We start from the raw sequence: 13,547 nt of genomic DNA, 5'->3' as shown, positions 1-13,547 counted from the left end.
ACCTATACACACGCGCGTGCTCCTGCACATTTTATATGTGTATATATATATATATATATATATATATATATATATATATATATATATATATATATATATATATATATATATATACATATATATATATATATATATATATATATATATATATATATATATATATATACACACACACAACGAGCTTCTTTCAGTTTTTTTTTTCAACATTGCCCCTAACCCGTATTGACGTCTCACATTGCCACTGTGCCACGCATGTGTTATTGCTGTGCATTATTGAATGAATTAAACCCGTCTTATGTTTGGATAAGTAGATTGAAGTCTTTGTTAGAATAAGAGCAAAGTCTTGTTGACCCTGAAAAAAAGTGACTCGAAGAAAGCAGAATGAAGTCTGGAACAAGGAACCAATAACCTGTAATGCAAGTCTGCATCCCCTTCATATCCTGTTGTCCTGATTTTGTTTTCGCACTATGGCCATTGTCCAGTTTTTTTTGTTTTTTTTAAGGTATTTTTTATTTAAGAGACTGTTGCATTTTCGAACAGAATTTTCATTCATGCACTTATTCATTCAAAACTGCAACAATCGAGGGTCAAATCCGGGTGAAAAGGAACATCATTCGAGAGCTGACATCTCTGCAGTTTCGCCTGGAATAAATTTGTCACCTTTAAACAAATATCTATTCACAGTTACAAAACATTTACATTACATTTGCATTGGGAGAGTTAGGGAAAAAAACGTATGAACAATACTGCTATTCCCACGAATGAATAGCTGCCACCAGAAAATGTCACCCAAATGATATTTTATCTGTAACACAAAGTGGTACTTTGTCTTCGCTGATAACTCCCATAAACCAGCTGATCAGTGGATAACTACAGAAGAATATGTTTGTTGATTGACGTTTGTTTTTATAATACTATATATCGGTTTCAAATTTTAGCACAAGAGGTAAATCAATTACATCGACCCGAGTACTCGACTGGTACTTATTTTATTGAGCCCAGAAGAATGTAAGGCAAAATCGACCTCGTCGGAATTCGAACTCAGGACGTAAGGACGGACGAAATGCCGCAAAGTATTTTGCCCGGCGTGCTAATGGTTCTGCCACCTCGCTGCCTTTTATATAATGCTATATATCAAAAGCACGTTACATTGAAGCAAAGCAAACATCTTCGATCTGTTCTTGTCCTTATTCTTATCCTTTTATCCTTCTGGGGTCGATAAAACAAAGATCCAGTAATGATTGGGTTAATATAATTGACTAAGCCACCCCTCTTCGCAGATTATGGCCTCGTTTCTATATTAAAAACGTATTGTGTCTTTGTAGTGTCCTCAATGTCTTGGGCGCTTGAAGCCAATAGAAGGAAACGTGTATTGCTGGCAAAGAGTTGCTTCTCTCCAGTTAGATCCCTACATTTTCGGCCTTGCTTCAGTATCCTGTCTCCGGCTATTTTTAGGGCGTCCTCTCTTGTTGGTCCTAAGTGAGAGCCTGTTGGGTAATGCAGCATGATGGTCCCATTAAAGTGTGGCCTGTCCTATTCCTTTGTGCTTGAGGATCTGTTCTTCCACGAGCACCTGCACCCTTCTCCCTGCCCAACCATTCTGCCACAGATTTTCATTTCTTATTTCTCCCGGACATTTAATTTCAAGAATATATAGATTTCATTTAATATATTTAAACTTATTTTGTTTTTCAGGTTTCCATTATTCAAACTTTTTGTCATCGATTGTTCCAGAATCATGGTAAGGAAGTCCTAATAATTCTTAATATATTCTCTTACTTATTTTGTTATTATTCGTTGATGTCGCTACTGGGGGGGGGGTTGTCGTTGTAGTTGTTGTTGTTGCTATTGTTCTTGTTTTTGTTGATCTTTCTTTCTTGTTGATTCTGTTCTGTTGTCGTCGTCGTCGCCGTTGTTGATGTTGTTTTTGTTGTTGCTATTTTAATATGAATCCTGTTAGAAGTAATCGTAGAAGCTCGCAGCCCAACAGAAATATATAATCCGCTATCGATCCTGACAGTACTATCGTTTCACTTCACCTGTACACGCTTTCTCAAAATACTCAATTCCAGAGACAAAGATATCAATATACCATATTTCCACTGTGGAATTTCGGAGCAGCGTAAAGGAAATATTTATTATGGTAGTCTTTATGAGCTTAACTCGTTGCCTGCCCTGTATATATATTCCATGTGATATTCAGGACATATTTCTCTAACTTCCATGCATCATATATGATAGGCATTCACAATTTTTTCAACCGCCAGAGTAAAATGGGACATATGAATGGAAAGCCTTACATAACACAACGTATGAAACTAAGTCCTCCGCAACCGGTATGCCGCGGCATACTTGTGTACCATGAGACGATGCTAAGTGTGCTGCAGTGTAACCTGAATATAATTTTTTTCCCCATACTTTCAGTTATAATTTTAATTCAGGTATACCACCGAATTCTGAAAACAATATAAGTGTACCGCAAATGAGAAAAGGTTGTTCAGCACTGGTTTAAGACAAACTTATAAAATGCTTTGAACAGGTAAAGAGTTAATCATACAAGAAAGGCAGTGCCTCATAACCTTCCAAGTGTGGAAGCGCATTGCTTAATGGTTAAGGTGTTGGACTCATGATCGTGAGATTGTGGTTCGATTGCCGAGCCGGACAACGAGTTGTGTTCTTGAGCAAAGCACTACCTTCCACGTTGATTTAGTCCACTCAGATGGAAAAAAATAAGTACCCTGTGATGGACGGGTGTTCTGTCCATGGAAGGAATAAACACACCACAGAAACAGGGAAGCGTTATCCTTTTTTAAAACCTTCCTAGAAGGTATCATAATATATTGGCGGGGAAAGAAAGCACAGAGTCTTGGTCGGGCTACTCGCAACACAATGGTCTCCGATAAAGACACTTAATTGCCATGTGGTGATGTCAAATGAGGCTATGGTTTATGTATGCAACCCAAGAATAGGGTTTCCGCATAGTTTCCCTTGTCTCTTGGGAAATAAATGTCTGTTATTACCTTATAAATGTCTCCCTAACCACTCATTCTATCTTTTCTCTCTTTCTCTCTTTCAGCATGCTCATCCTCGTCGGTACCATTGTTGGTGCTATTATACAGTAAGTACATTTAGTCTTCTCTTCACAGTAGTAGTAGTAGTAGTAGTTTTAATTTCAGCCATCAGTCAGGTGTCTTCACTGTGTCAAGGCTTCGGTTTGTGTATTTTTGTGTTTGTGTTTGTGTTCATCCCCTTTCATCCTATTGACAACCGGTCTTGATTTGCTTACGTCACCGTAACTTAGCAGTTTGGCAAAATAGACCTTCGTGGCGGTGTCCCAGCATCGCTGCAGCCTTATAACTGGAACAAATGAAAAAAAATACAAAAATAAGAATATATTTTAGGAAACAAAAATTAAGGGACATTTTAATTACATTTTAAAACGTAGTTTCAAATAATTGTAATTATATTTTATAATATGAGTATAACATCAATTTGTATTTTTCTATTTCAGTTTTACTAATATCGCATCAGAGCTTCCGAGGTTTTTCACTCCTCATCAATTTTTTATTTATCTGCTGCCTCCGTAAGTAAAAGTTTACTGGTCATATCTTAACCAAGTGTGCGTGTGCTTGGCCATCTGTGTGTGTGTGTATCTCTGTGTGAGCATGTATGTGCTTGTGTGTGCCTGTGTGTATGCACAGTTTATGTATGTGTTCTGCTAATATGTTTATTTGCCTTTATACATAATTACACTTATTAATAGATGTATCATAAAAATAGATTTCATTTATATAAACATATATATAAGATAGAAAGATTTCATTATAGAGTGTCCTAGCTACAATGTCATATCTCATCGGTAGATAAAACTGTGATGACATTTTCAGACAGCTGCTTATGACGTGGGTGATACCATCAGTGTGAACTCCACAAAGTTTGCATTGGTTGTCACACTTTACGGCTTTACCTGCGTCTCTATCCCTTTTGTGTATTAGGCACTTGGTTGATAATTCCTGTTCCTAGATTGCAAATGCATACCCTTCAAAGCGGGAAATAGTAATCCGGCTATTCGTCCAAGATAAACTGCTTCGATGATCGATGTTACTATCATCACGGAGCTTTCTACTAACATATCTCTACATAGTCTTCTGCTCTTATAGGTTCATCTTTTCATCTGATATGTTACGGTAGAGTCGTGCGATTTCTTTGGGCATGTATTCTAGGTTATCAAACAGAGAGTGTTGCTCAAGGAGCTGCCTTCCAAGTCTTATGATATAATTATGCACTAACTCAATATGTATGTGTGCTTACTTTTTATTTGTCTTAAAGATGACGGCTTAGGCCAAGTGAGGCACCGACTGCAAATAAATATATTTATAGATAAAGAAGTTTTGCTTCACTATTTAATTAAGGGACATTGTGATATAAATATCACACGGTCACTAGCGATCTAGAAAACTAAAACCACGTCGTCAGTTATTTCTTAATGATATCACCAATACCATCCCTGAAAATAAGCGCTAACACACAGCTAAAATTGGAATATTTGAGATAAATAGAAAAGTTCTATATGTTTACAATATCTTCCATAAATCTAAAATAACCCAATTTCTTCCTTCCCCCACATTCGTTATTCAACAAATATTCAGACACCTTTACAGCTTTATTCTCTATTCCTTTCTCATCCTTTCTTTTTATATCTATATTTTTACCGAACAGAATCATTCTCGAAGCATCTTACAGTCTAAACGACAAGGTCTTTTACGAAAATCTTGGAAGTGTCTTGATATTTGCTGTTGTAGTAAGTATACAACATGTTTAATAAAGAATAATAATAATTATTATTATTATTATTATTATTATTATTATTGGAGGATAAGAGATGTTACAGTATGGCTGAAAGCCTGGGGAGGGGAAGTATCGAAATATCTTCATGTAATACATCACAGACATTTGAATTGATAGGGTTTTTCTAAAGATGTGGACAGTACCTGTCAGCGCAATCATTTGGATTTCTCTGAGGCATGGTTCTCCTGGGATATTATCTAGATGTTTTTGACATCCATTTCTTATCATACCTTCGGCACCCACAATAACAGGAAGTTCTCGCTTTAAGATGTCACATCTTTTGTATTTCAATTTCTGGGTCCTTATATTTACTTAATTTGTCAAGTTCCTTTACAGATATATTTTTTATCAATGGGAACACATATATCTATTAGTCTACAACTATTTTCTTCTCTATCTTTAATTATTATCATGATAAAGATACATGCATTGTCAACCTACAGAAACGTGCCATCTGTATTCTGCAAGAATACTTAGATCTTGGTCAGATTTCATTTTTTGTCTTTTAGGGTTGACCCACACCTCGTGAGTGAAATAAGGTAGATGAAAACTATATAGAAGCCCGTTGAGGTAGACTGTACTCCTTATTCAAAAGGCTCAACCTTGTCGCATTGTATTGTGTTACGCTGAGAATAACATTAATGGCAGACGTGTCAGGGGCGGATAATTCAGTTTATCCGACAACAGTGTCCATCCTCGTCGTCCAACAACTGAGATTCATTACTTCCATCACCAGATCATGCCTAACAAACACATCGGCCCAGTTCCGTTAATCAATTACTTCAGAATCGTATGGCATAAATAATTGTCGATTACTTCTTTATATTTATAAATGTGACAACCAAAAACGATCGGAGAACAGACTGCTCGAAATGCAGTGTAAAAACTTCAAAATCAATAACGAATATCTTTCTAGAAATAGAAAAATTGTTTAGTTATGTTACAGTTTACGTATTAACATTTTTTTTATAACTTCTTTTACTTTTGTTTATTTTCCAGGCTACCATACTTAATTTTTTATTCATCGGTAAGTTCATTCTCTTAATAATAAACAACACTTTAGTTTTTTTTTATATATATTTCTTGTTTCTGTCGTTTGACTGCGACCTTGCTGGAGCACAGCCTTGGAAGGGTTTTAGCCAAACCCATCGATGTCTTTCAAGAGGACACAGCTTGGATTTTAACGTACCTACACAATGTGTGTGTGTGTGTGTGTGTGTGTGTGTGTGTGTGTGTGTGTGTGTGTGTGTGTGTGTGTGTGTGTGTGTGTTAGTTTTGAGCATTAGAGATGCTGAATTATTAACCAACCATTTTGTCGACATAAATAAGATTCTTTAAATATTTCTTAATTAAAAAGCAGTAATGACAGGAAAGAATGAAAAAAACATATTTTTAAATCAATAATTTTTTTTTTTATTAATTATAGTTTTGTATTTTATTTTAGAAATTTACATAATGAGGGGTCGATAGGTTATCAACGATTCCATGTGGTGGGGCAATGATATAAGAAATTTGCCAAATGAGTTGAATATATTTCACTGAGAAGGTCTAATAACACCGTCTATTACAACATGTCTATTACTTTCACCATTTGACTTTAAAGGCGATACCAAATCAATCTGCAATGTCTATATTGTGTGGAGGCGCAATGGCCCAGTGGTTAGGGCAGCGGACTCGCGGTCATAGAATCGCAGTTTCGATTCCCAGACCGGGCATTGTGAGTGTTTATTGAGCGAAAACACCTAAAGCTCCACGAGGCTCCGGCAGCGGATGGTGGCGAACCCTGCTGTATTCTTTCACCACAACTTTCTCTCACTCTTTCTTCATGTTTCTGTTGTACCTGTAATTCAAAGGGTCAGCCTTGTCACACTGTGTCATACTGTATATCCTCGAGAACTACGTTAAGGGTACACGTGTCTGTGGAGTGCTCAACCACTTGCACGTTAATATCACGTGCAGGCTGTTCCGTTGATCGGATCGACTGGAACCCTCGACGTCGTAAGCGACAGAGTGCCAACATTACTGTTACATACGTAAAACCTCGACGTATTTGAATTAAGTTTGCTTCCTAAAGTACTTTTCTTTATCTGACGTTGTCTGTCTATAACTTGACGTAGTTTTTTACTCTCTCTTTAGGTTTAACTCTCTATGGATTGGCAGTTATTGGAGCGATGGGAGAAATTACTATACAGTTCATCCCAATCCTGGTCTTCAGCTCCCTAATTGTTGCAGTAGATCCTGTTGCTGTAAGTAGAAATACTACACCTGCGTAACTTTTTTTTTCTTTATACATGGTCTCATTCACACTCATTAGCTCGTTTTCTTTTCCTTTTTTTTTTTTCTGAGTCTCTGCTGGTTGACTAAAGAGAATATACAAATCACTGGCCGAAACGGTTAATGATGTAGGTTCGTTTTACGTCACGCTATTCTATTTATGCTAAATAAAGGCGTACAGAAATGTTTCATTCTTACTTCACTTGAAACGGATTTACCTTGCTTCCGCGAGTGCACGATATTCATGCGCGTGTGTGTGCGCGCGCGCGCGTATGCGTTCGTGTGTATGCATGTGCATGTGTGTGCCTGTGTGTGTGTGTTCTGCCTGCCAAAGTCACTCACAAGGCATTGGTCGGCGCGCAGACACTTAACCATGGTGCCGCACAATGAGATTGAACTTGAAACCATATGATTACAAAGCAACGTTCTTAACCACACAACCATGGTTTACATTTTAAATTTACTTTCTTTAATTAATAGATACTACATTGTTAATTAGGATTTCCTTATTTGTGTTCAGAGCATGACCAACACGTTGAATGTACGATATTTCTAATACATTGAAAGACTGGTTTTACTCCCCTAAGCGTGCTGGTATCGTGCCAAAATTTGAGACCATTATTATTATTATTATTATTATTATTATTATTATTATTATTATTATTATTATTATTATTATTATTATTATTCAGGTACTGGCAGTCTTTCAAGAAATGGGTGTTAATAGTGTTTTATACTTCCTAGTGTTTGGAGAATCTCTCTTAAACGGTAAGTGTCAATCGATTCTACAGCTATTCGTTTTGGTAGGAATGCAACATTCATACATACATACATACATACATACATACATACATACATGGGATACTTCATTGATCTGTAAAGGAAATCCACTCCATAGATTTCAAAACCCGCAAAATCCTGACAACAACTAGGAACTTCCAGAGAGACAGTGATGTTGATAGGCTCTACCTTAAAAGAAATGAAGGTGGTAGAGGCCTGAGATCAGTGCACAGACGGCCTTCGAATGCCGTATGGTATCACTCAGACAGCACCTGCTAAACAACAGCAGCAAAAATAAATATATTAATGCAGTCCTGAAAAGTGAAGTGAATAACATTGTACGTGTTGGCAGTGAACTCCTCAAGAAACACTCTCTTCCTGATGATCTCCTATACAGCCCCAAAACAGCTGGACTCTCTTACCTCAGAGAAGATCTGGATGGGAAGCACTCAACATACAAACAAAAAAGACCGTGCATGGATATGTTGCATGGAAGCTTAGAAAAGACAGTAGAATTGCCATGATGTGCAGCCTCTCTTGGACACAAGACCACTACATCACATCACACTTTAAAGACTATGCGTTTGCCATCCAAGAACAGGAGATTGTGAACAAGAGAGATAGTGACGCTCTTGTAATCCCAAGGTGCAACAGCATGTGTAGGCTATGTCATGTTTCTTTGGAAAACATTACGCATGTGATTAGCAGCTGTCCTAAAATATCGTCACGGTACTACCTCCCGATGCGGCACGAAGTTGTTGTTAAAACAATTTACAATGCCATCCGCTAAAAAGACTGTCCTGAAATAAACTTAGAAAATATGGTTGGGGTATGATCTTTATTCACTTTTACCAGAAAAATATGTATGTATGTAGGTATGGATGTTCAACATATTTATATCTTTTGACTTTTCAATTGTTTCTTATTTCTTTCCAAATAACAGATGGTGTTACTGTTGTTTTGTATAACGTGATGCAGACCTATAACGAAATGGAAGTCATACATGGAGAGCAGGTAAGGAAACTTAACATCTTTACAGTTTATATTCTTATATTCTTTTATACGTTTCAGCTCCAAGGATGTGGCCATGCCGGAGTACCGCCAGTGTAATCACCTTTGCAATGGCCCATTCTTACGCGACTGGCTTTTAGGTGAAGGAGGGAGATCAACATTACTGCCTTTGTCCTGAAATGCAATGTGTGTGTGTGTGTGTGTGTGTGTATGTGTGTGTGTGTGTGTGTGTGTGTGTGTGTGTGTGTGTGTGTGTGTGTGTGTGTGTGTAGCAAAATGTGAACAGACATGCGCAATCATCCTGGAACGTAAAATTTTCTTTACCTTCTCATGCATTTTGATTCAAATGTCACACCAAAAATGTCTTTGCCTGCAGGCATTGAGAAACATTACTCCACCCACGGGTGCGTGTGCATGTATGTATGTATGTATGTATGTATGTATGTATGTATTAAATTAATTCAATAATGAGATAAAAAAATTTTTAAGAATTCTATCAAGAAGTTACCGTGAAAAAACTCAAAGGGGAAAAAAACCATCATTTTTTGTTCCCAAGGGTAAAAATGTGTTTATTTTGGAAGTCTAGTGTGTGGCATTATTCTGTAATAATGCCCTTATATAAATATGTATGTATGTATGTATGTATGTATGTATATATGCAGATTTGTATGTTTCATTTTATGTATGTATTCTCATGCTTATAGTTGCATATCTAGACATGTTCATATATATTTAAATGACAAACTTCTGGTAAGTTTTACAGACTTTCACAGTCCCAGTGATGGAGTAGATCTGTAGACTTCGAATCAGCTTTCTCCTTTCCGATTTTGAGGAGCTAATTTCTCAAGATTGGTATTTAGGCAGTGTATTACATATCCCAGGGCCCCAATAATTACAGGTATGAACCTGAATTTGTAATCTTGATAGAGTAACTGCAGATGTGTATGTATGTATGTATATATGTATGTATGTATGTATTTATAAATGTGTGCATATATGTATATATGTATGTGTGTGTTTGTATCTCCAGTGTTTTTCACTGCTGATGCTTCACCCAAAGTTTTTCTTACCGTTCTTTATCTTTACTTTCTGTATTTTACTATCAACAGGTGGCGCTCGGTGTGGCTAAGTTTTTCGTTGTCTGCATCGGAGGCTTTTCTATGGGTACCCTAGTTGGGTGCATATGTGCTGTCATTACAAAATTCACCTCCAGCGTTAAAGGTAAGATTTTTGTTGTATATTAATCCGACCAAATAAGATCCCATTGTGGTTATAAATTTTAAATTTTAGCGTCCTTTTGTGGCAGACCAACTTGGTTGCGTGAATTACACCTTACCGTTTTAAGAATATCGCCCGCCAGCAATTTAAACACCAGTGCTATTATGCACCGCACGCCCATATGAGAGTATATATATATATATGTCTATTGTCTGTTCTGTAGTATTCCAAGCATTTTCAGTAAATTCTTCATACAGAGTACGGTCCATTGTCGAACATAATGAAGAGGTACGACGGAAGAAATATATGTGAATCGTTTCTCTTAGGCCTTTTTTTCTTTTTTTTTTCCCCTTTTGTAGAATTATCCAGAAGAATTAACAACCATTAAGTACTGATGTATGAAAGTGTATATTGAAAAGATTCCCCATGAATTTCTGTTTAGTTAATTTGATTGGATTGGACAAATAAATGAACGCATATGCAATTAAATAGTAGGATTAATTAAGTATAATCTTCATTGCTAATAACATGGATGTTATGTGAGCGATAAGTGGTCACAATTCGACAAGAAAACAAGCTCTTGAAATTCTGAAAGTGCATATGTGTGTGTGTGTGTGTGTGTGTGTGTGTGTGTGTGTGTGTGTGTGTGTGTGTGTGTGTGTGTGTGCTTGTGTATGTGTGTTTGCGCGTGTGTTTACGTGCGCATGTGTTTGTGTGTTTAAGTGTGGGATCTGTTTGTGTGTAACTAGGTTTACGTGTGTATGTGTGTGTGTGTTTGTGTGTGTGTGTGTTTGTGTGTGTGTGTGTGTGTGTGTGTGTGTGTGTTTGTGTATGCGATTATTTGAAATATCCTATGTGTGTGCATGTGTGTGGGATTATTTTAAATGCTTTCGTGCGTTTACAAGTCTCTGTGTGCGTGTGCGTGTGTGCGCGTGCACACACACACACACACACATAAAGAGAGGGAGAGAGAGAGAGAGAGAGAGACAGTCATGGAGTGATTGAGAATTTCGTTTGTGCAAAAGTGCATACATTATATATATGAGAGCGTGCATGGGTATTTTCGGAGCGGAGAGGTCTTGAAAGAGAACATTTAGGGTTATATACATACGTGTTATATCTAATATTTCAATGAATAATTATAAGGTTATTTGTGGCTTCCGTTTCCCATATGGTTGGGGACCCTATCTTATCAGTACACTACAGACTACTCACAGCAATAAACAAAGAAACTAGTAGTGATAAAACTCTAACATTGCTCATATATATATTTTGATATCAAGCCATGTTAAGTTAATATAAACACGATTCTGTCGGGCGTTCCGTTTGCTTATATGTGCGTGCGTGCGTGTGTGTGTGTGTGTGGTCGTTCGCCCACAGCTGACCTACTACCAACCTACATCTGCTTTTAATAACTCCATCTTTATTTAACATTAAACTGAAGGATACTCTACTTTCTAGTAGAGTACATATTTTTATTTAATCGTTTAAAGATGCATTTTTCGTTTGTTTTAGAGATTAATGAGTGTGTGTTTATATGATAGACAGATAGATAAATAGATAGATAGATAGATTTGATAGAAGCACATAAACCTAGTCATTACAATTGTAGCTCAGCTAAGCGAGACAATAAATCACTGGGAGTGCACAATATTTCAACGAGGGGTCGGTGCGATGATTTTAGTCTATGTGAATAAAGCGGCAAGTATTTATCTCAGTTATATCACATAGGAAATATTGAATATTATTTACTGGGAGTTACTAGGAGTCACTAAATATTTCAGTGACAGATCACCTCATCAGCCACTGTTGAACTAAATACAGTTATATATATATATATGTGTATATATATATATATTTATATGTGTGTGTGTGTGTGTGTGTGTGTGTGTGTGTGTGTGTGTGTGTGTGTATACAGGGTGTCCACAAAGTCTGGGTACATAGGGATTAACACATACTTTAAGAAATTATTATTTCTTATATTTAATTGTTTAAGTTATGATTTTATTTACTCCATGTACCCAGACCTTGTGGACACCCTGTATATACAGAGAGAGGGGGGAGACAGAGAGACAGACAGAAACAGAGAGAGAGAAGGGGGAAGACAACCCCTGTGTATGGAAGTATATATATATAAATATATATATATATATATATATATATATATATATGTGTGTGTGTGTGTGTGTGTGTGTGTGTGTGTGTGTGTGTGTACATATAAATGACATATATATATATATATATATATATATATATATATATATATATATATATATATACGACTGGCCGCCACACAGCCTGCCAAATTCATTAATCGGTCCGGGGGCTATAGTAGAAGACAGTTGGCCAAGGTGCCGCGCAGTGGGCTCGAACCTAAACCAAGTGGTTTCAAAGCGAGCTTCTTAACCACACACCCACACCCTTTTATTCCATTGGAATTTCTTTCCATTCTGCCTCTAACCGACCTTAAATATTCTTAAGCTCTGTAATAAATGAACCATTTTCTTGTTCGTATTTCACAAATCACTATTTTTATCAGGTATTTTTGCTTGGGTTTTTCTTTTCCTTAATTCACTTTTGTTTGGGTTTTTTTTATTTTTTGCCATCTATTGCTTTTGTTCTGTAGTAGGGGTCATGTTCTCTCATGATTTTTCTCACGAAAAAAAAAAAGGAAATGTAAGCGGTTACGTCGGCTGTTTTACAACATTCACTGTCACCGAGCTTGATTTCTGTACACGAGAACATCTGACACATTTGTCTATTATGTAATTTTTTCATGGTCACCTACACCTACTCACCTCATTTTATTAGCAATTAGTAATTCATTAGTAATTCATTAGTAACGAATTAATATGTAAACGTAAATGTAGGTAGGTGGATAATTACGTAAGTACGTAGATAGGTGCATGAATGTATCTGAATATATATATATATATATATATGTTCCAGTTTGTTGGCTTGAGATTTGCACCTGTGTAACTGGAATTTTACAGGTGGTTATATCTTTACTAGGGGAAGGTTAAAAGTTATATGTGTATATCAGTTTCTCATATGAGGGGGAAGAGTGTGTGAGAATAGAAAATCGGTGGGTGTGCAAAATGTCAAACTCAATAAAATTAATGTGATATTAACAATTTCAACTTGTTTAACACCATAGCAAAGAAAGAAATTTATATGAATACAAACTCTAATTTGTCTTCTTATAAATGAAAAATACATCAATAAAATGAGCAGAAAATTGACGTAATCGTTATGGCGTAATTGTTATGAAGTGTAAGAGATGCGATGAATGAGAGGTTTCGGGTGCCACCGTTTTGAATAAATTATTGCACATTTCAATGTATGAAAATGATTGTGAGTGCCATTGGTCGTTGAAATTATTGTTTAAATTTTACTTGTTACAGTCATTAAATTGC

The 13,547-nt window shown here is 36.4% G+C and overlaps 1 protein-coding gene across 3 annotated transcripts in view; it reads left to right on the top strand.

The window, feature by feature from the left end:
- The window catches only part of LOC106882868 (Na(+)/H(+) exchanger beta), a 56,686-nt gene that overhangs the window by 28,326 nt on the left and 14,813 nt on the right, over window positions 1–13,547 (top strand). For all 3 annotated transcript variants that reach the window (XM_089337680.1, XM_089337681.1, XM_089337679.1), the window contains exons 3-11: window positions 1,696–1,741; window positions 3,077–3,118; window positions 3,512–3,583; window positions 4,720–4,801; window positions 5,848–5,875; window positions 6,985–7,094; window positions 7,815–7,890; window positions 8,846–8,916; window positions 10,023–10,134. In XM_089337680.1, the coding sequence (XP_089193806.1) occupies window positions 1,696–1,741; window positions 3,077–3,118; window positions 3,512–3,583; window positions 4,720–4,801; window positions 5,848–5,875; window positions 6,985–7,094; window positions 7,815–7,890; window positions 8,846–8,916; window positions 10,023–10,134 (639 nt within the window). The remainder of the gene's footprint in view (window positions 1–1,695; window positions 1,742–3,076; window positions 3,119–3,511; window positions 3,584–4,719; window positions 4,802–5,847; window positions 5,876–6,984; window positions 7,095–7,814; window positions 7,891–8,845; window positions 8,917–10,022; window positions 10,135–13,547) is intronic.

This window comes from Octopus bimaculoides, chromosome 19, assembly GCF_046866305.1.
Source record: "Octopus bimaculoides isolate indiv1 chromosome 19, ASM4686630v1, whole genome shotgun sequence".
In the NCBI taxonomy this organism is placed as follows: Eukaryota; Metazoa; Mollusca; class Cephalopoda; order Octopoda; family Octopodidae; genus Octopus; species Octopus bimaculoides.
This window is presented reverse-complemented; position numbering and strand designations above follow the sequence as displayed.